The sequence below is a fragment of the Zingiber officinale genome, chromosome 9B (genome assembly GCF_018446385.1).
Source record: "Zingiber officinale cultivar Zhangliang chromosome 9B, Zo_v1.1, whole genome shotgun sequence".
Taxonomy (NCBI): Eukaryota; Viridiplantae; Streptophyta; class Magnoliopsida; order Zingiberales; family Zingiberaceae; genus Zingiber; species Zingiber officinale.
The window spans coordinates 90,208,558-90,213,428 of NC_056003.1; the positions used below are offsets into that span (position 1 = coordinate 90,208,558).

Sequence of the window (4,871 nt, forward strand, 5' to 3'; positions counted from 1 at the left end):
CTCATTATGCGGATTCGAATTAATCCTACATATGTTTAAGAGTCTCATACTCTTAACATGTGATACTTTGCAAAGACTTTCAATCATAATCCTAATAAGTGGTCATAGGGTATACATCTCCCACTACAACAAAAACATTAAAAGACAACGGTTAAAAACTATTGTCGTAGGCCCTTTAAAACCGTTGTAATTGACAGTGTTGTTAGAAGTGGGGGCAATGACAACGGTTTAAAATCGTTGTCGTAGAATGAAACGACAACAGTTTTACAACGGTTTAAAACCGTTGTGTTTGAATGAAAAGACAACGGTTTAAAACCGTTGTTGTTTAGAGCACTTTTAATAACGCTGCTGTCAGTTACAACAGTTTTTGGGGCTAGGACAATGGTTTTTAACCGTTGTCTTTTAGGGTGATAGACAACAATAATAATAATTTTAAATCATTGTCTTTTAAACTATTGTCTTTTAATACCAATATATCATATTTCAATATAAATATATAATAAAAGCTTATAATCACAAAAGAAAGAATATTCCCCATATCAATGTCATTCAAAATGTTACGTATACAAGAATTATAATCATAAAAGAAGAAACATGTCTCATATTCAAATAAAATTTATCCCAATACAAATAAACAAATAAACTCCATCTACAACTGCTTCCTGTGGGGCAACTCCCTGAACGTTTGTGGGCTCATATGTGGACTCTCTTCCCTCAACGTGTCGTTGAGTATGGCCAACTCCCTGAGTTGTTGCTTCTTGTAGTAGTCCATTGACTCGTCCTACAAGATTTGGAGTTTGAATAGTGACTATGTTTCGATAATAACATTCGCGTCGACATCTTGTAGAACAATGAGGAGGATGCAACCTAGGTGAAAGTTTTTGTTGCCACAGGCTTCAGAAGATCTTCAAGGGTGGCAACAGCTTGATTTAAGCGAGCATCAATTATGTTTGGTGTAAATTCTGCCTCCAATAGTATGTGCAGCGGTTCGTTTAAGTGTTCATATCCAGATTTATCCCATAAGCTTTCTTCCTGTTCAAAAAAAGGAGAGAAAACTTGAGTATTAAGACAAGAAATAATGCACCTTAGCTTTTGAGTTGATAATAACAATCCATTAATTAGGACATATTATAGGATGCTAATATCGAAAATTACATAAGTTCTAAAATGCACGGTTAACTTAATGTCGGTGTAACTTGTACAAAGAACAGCATACTCTAGCAGAAACAAGAGAAGAGAAACCCATATCACATTCAAAAACATGGATTATTTTGCCTTCAAACATAAAGACAAATATCTATTTTTTATGTAGGTAGGCCTTAAAAAGTTAATAGTGAGGATAATACATCAAGGTTTGGGAGATTGGAATATACTCATTTTTCATTAAGATAAATATTACATGATATCCACATACCATTATAGAATCCTTCACTGAACCTCGACCTCATATATAAACCCTGCATTGAGTTGAAGCTTCAACTCTTTTTAAGGAGTTCCCACGTGGTCCTAGTAAACAGCCAACAAAGTTGTACTGAAACGCATGAAACCAGCAGTTTAATACATGTTGAGAGATTAACTAGTTGAATTGATTTAGACAATCTATCGACAAAATCTTGCTAAAGAGACCTGTCATCAGTTGCATTGCCTGCAGAACCTTGGTATCTGGAGTCACTGTGATCAGTTTATTCTGGATATAGGAAAAGAATCGACATCAGATTGGAAGCAAAATAACAAAATCTTGAAATAATACTTCTACTCAATTCAAAATTTTCAGACATTGTCTGTACAACTTGAGATTGAAATTTACCTCTTCAGTCATGATGTCACCAACTTTAGTTGACTTGGAAGATCTTCCCTGTACAATCATTTTCCGGAGATAATTTGAAGAAGAAGGAATCGTTAAGAACACAAGTAATTTGCATGGCAAGTATAATTGCATAAAAGAACCATTATCAAAACTGGTTCTTAGTTTTCAAAAAAGATATTGAACAGAGGTGAAGACCAAATTTATCTGCTAATCAACTGCTCTTGTAGGATGTTAAAATTGTCTTAAACTTATTTCCCTAATGTCTTGAAGAGGTGAAGAACAAATCTGCTGCTTAGAGAGAACTGGCACACACATTGGACCATCACACAATTGATTTGCATCAAGTAAATGATTGTGTTTGAGACAATGTGATTATCAAAATGTCATGAAAATAACTTTCAGGATAATTAGATAATTTTTAACTTAATTGAAATTTAAAACTTCACATTGGCGTACACTCAGTTGTAAAAAGATTGCCATAAAAATTGAAGCTGCCGAAGAACATCTGAAAATCATCTACCCAGTTGAATCTACTGGAGCAACCATAGAATTGAGAAATTTACCAACTAATTGGAAAATATCTTATGATTTCACATAAATGTTTAGCTTTATACATGCACCCATGAGCACATTTAATACCATTTCACAGCCAACAAAAACAAACATGGACAATCAATTACCTCTCTCAGTAACAATTCCAGCAATTGCCTTCTCTTCTCCGGGTCTCACCACCACTAAAGCTCCAACATTGTGTTGTGTCATCTAGAAACAGTAGAGCATAAGCCATCAGTTAAAACTATTTAAAACTGGATGGTAATCCCAAACAAGATTGACACAATGGCCATTTACAGATTTGACAGCATCATAAACAGTGTCATTAGTTGTGCACCACAGCCAAGAATCATCAGCATTCTTCCCCTTAGCTGTAAGAACATCCCGGATAGTCGTGCTTTCAAAACCATGCTCTTCCAACTGTGTAGGCGAAACTGACTCAAAATGTGAAAACACAGTAGGTAACATCGCTGGGTTCACACGCATGTGTTGGAGAACACGTCGCTTAAGGGCATTCTCGTGAAAACGGTGTGTCTGAACCAAAACTGACGACCGGCACCACGGTGCACCTACCTTTTTTATTTATTTATTTTTTTTTGTGAAAAGGCAAACATAAAAAACCTAAGTGACAGAGGGACGGTGGGCACAAGTGGTGAAATTGGAGTTAATAGAAAGAAAAGAGACAAGTCTCAGCTAAGTTAATATAATTGACAGAATATGAAATAATGGCATGAGACGACAAACAACTACCACAACAATTAAACTTTTTCTTATTAGATGGGATCGACAAAAATAGGACTCAAAATAAGACCACCCAACATATTTCTAAATTCCCTAATTGATTCAACAGGCTCCGGCATAATCTAACGTAGAGGTTATGAAAAGTAAGCTACTTAAATTAACGTTGAACTCATATGGATCCAATCAATACAGCTTGAAATCCAGGAATTAGAAGAGAGAACCAAAATGACTTAGTATGGCTTATATCTGCGTCCACGTCCACTGTCATTGTTCTGACCTCCACTTGAGCTGCCACTATATTTTTCCCCCATGCTGCGGTCTTGAGACAGGTGCTTCAGGCTGTTGCCTAAGATAAATGGAGAATGTATTGATGATTTAACAATCTTAGTTGCAAAACAAGACAAAAAAACATATGGAAGACAAAAAACAAAGAGCTTTTGTTACTCCACGAGAATGTTTATCTGTTGAAACAATTGTTAGCTCACTTACAGCACATATCCAAGTCGTCCATCGGGTAAGACCATGGGCACCATTGTCATGCCAGTAGGGATCTGTCCCCTTCCATAAGCCATAGACTGCAAAGTAGGCAAAATAAGATATGCAAAACCCTCTTAACAGAAATATGAGAAACAAAAGGTAAGGCAAATAATGCAGTAAAATAATGAGCCTTTCGCATTTTCCTCAAAGAAGCATGTTGTACTTTATACCTGCTGAAACCCTGAAGCTAGAGCACCATAAGCACCTCCCAACACACCATACCCCATTTGAGATAAAACTCCCAAGTACTTGAAATTCAAAAACCAAGTTGACTACCAGCAGCTAAGATTGTGGAATTACTAACCGAGATCACATTGTTGATAGAAGTCCTCGAAATCTGCACAGGTGAATAACCAGGAAATAACAGAAGGTCAATGACGATAACATTGTTGAGAAAGGAAAAGAAGAAAGAAGCAGAGTGGAGTTACCGGTGGTGAGCGCCCTGATGATGGCGGCTCGCCGACCCTTAATGTCGCGGAACACCTCCTCCACCAGGCGGGAGTTTTGGGTTGTCGATCCACGGTCCATCTCAGCGATCGAGGGGGCTCCTAATTGGTCACGGAGCAGAGAACGTAGCCAAGAGAGAGAAGGGCATCAAGCTTCATGAGCGAGGGGCAACTCGATCAAAAAGGGAAAACCATATCTTTCTTTCAGATCTGAGTTTTACCGCCATCCATACCTAAAACCTCAGATCTATAAGAGGGAAAGAAGAAGGAGACTCAGGAAGCTAGTCCTTGATGACGCCGGCAATGGAGTAGGGGAGGGGGTTGATCGGGGGAAGCAGATGGCGGCGGAAGGAGTCGCAGATTGTTGATGAAGTCCCCGAAGGGATCAAGGTTTGGTTTCAGCGCCATGTCACGCAGCCGTATGAGGAGAAAGATCGTATGAGGGGAGAGGTTTAGGGTTCGGGTAGGTTAAGGGGGGAAAATAGAGCGCCAAAAAATTTTCGGAGAGAGGGAAGCAAATCACTGCTACAACAAAAACAACGAAGGAGAAAAACGGTGAAAGAATAAAGTCAAAGACAACGGTTTATTAAAATTGTTGTCTTTGACCCCTAAAAAAGCGCTTAAAGACAACAGTTTTAGAAAACTGTTGTAAAAGGTGTTGTTGATTTTACAAAAAATCGCTCAACAACAACGGTTTTTACAAAACTATTGTCTTTTATTTTTTTCAGGCGCTCAAAGACAACGGTTTTGTCAAAAACCGTTGTCTTTAACCAAATTAACAACAGTTC

At 37.8% G+C, this 4,871-nt stretch overlaps 1 protein-coding gene and 1 long non-coding RNA gene across 2 annotated transcripts; both read right to left on the reverse strand.

Moving 5' to 3' along the window:
• Positions 1-1,576: 1,576 nt before the first annotated feature.
• Positions 1,577-2,864, reverse strand: LOC122023140 (CBS domain-containing protein CBSX3, mitochondrial-like). Its single transcript, XM_042581230.1, has 4 exons — positions 2,657-2,864; positions 2,488-2,569; positions 1,808-1,881; positions 1,577-1,687 (listed from the first exon to the last, which is right to left on the reverse strand). Exons 1-4 carry the CDS (start codon positions 2,843-2,845, stop codon positions 1,577-1,579), a joined length of 456 nt encoding a protein of 151 aa, XP_042437164.1. The 5' UTR covers positions 2,846-2,864.
• Positions 2,865-3,400: 536 nt separating this feature from the next.
• Positions 3,401-3,863, reverse strand: LOC122024856. Its single transcript, XR_006123515.1, has 3 exons — positions 3,808-3,863; positions 3,590-3,675; positions 3,401-3,446 (listed from the first exon to the last, which is right to left on the reverse strand). It is a non-coding gene; the product is annotated as an uncharacterized LOC122024856 (long non-coding RNA).
• Positions 3,864-4,871: the final 1,008 nt, after the last annotated feature.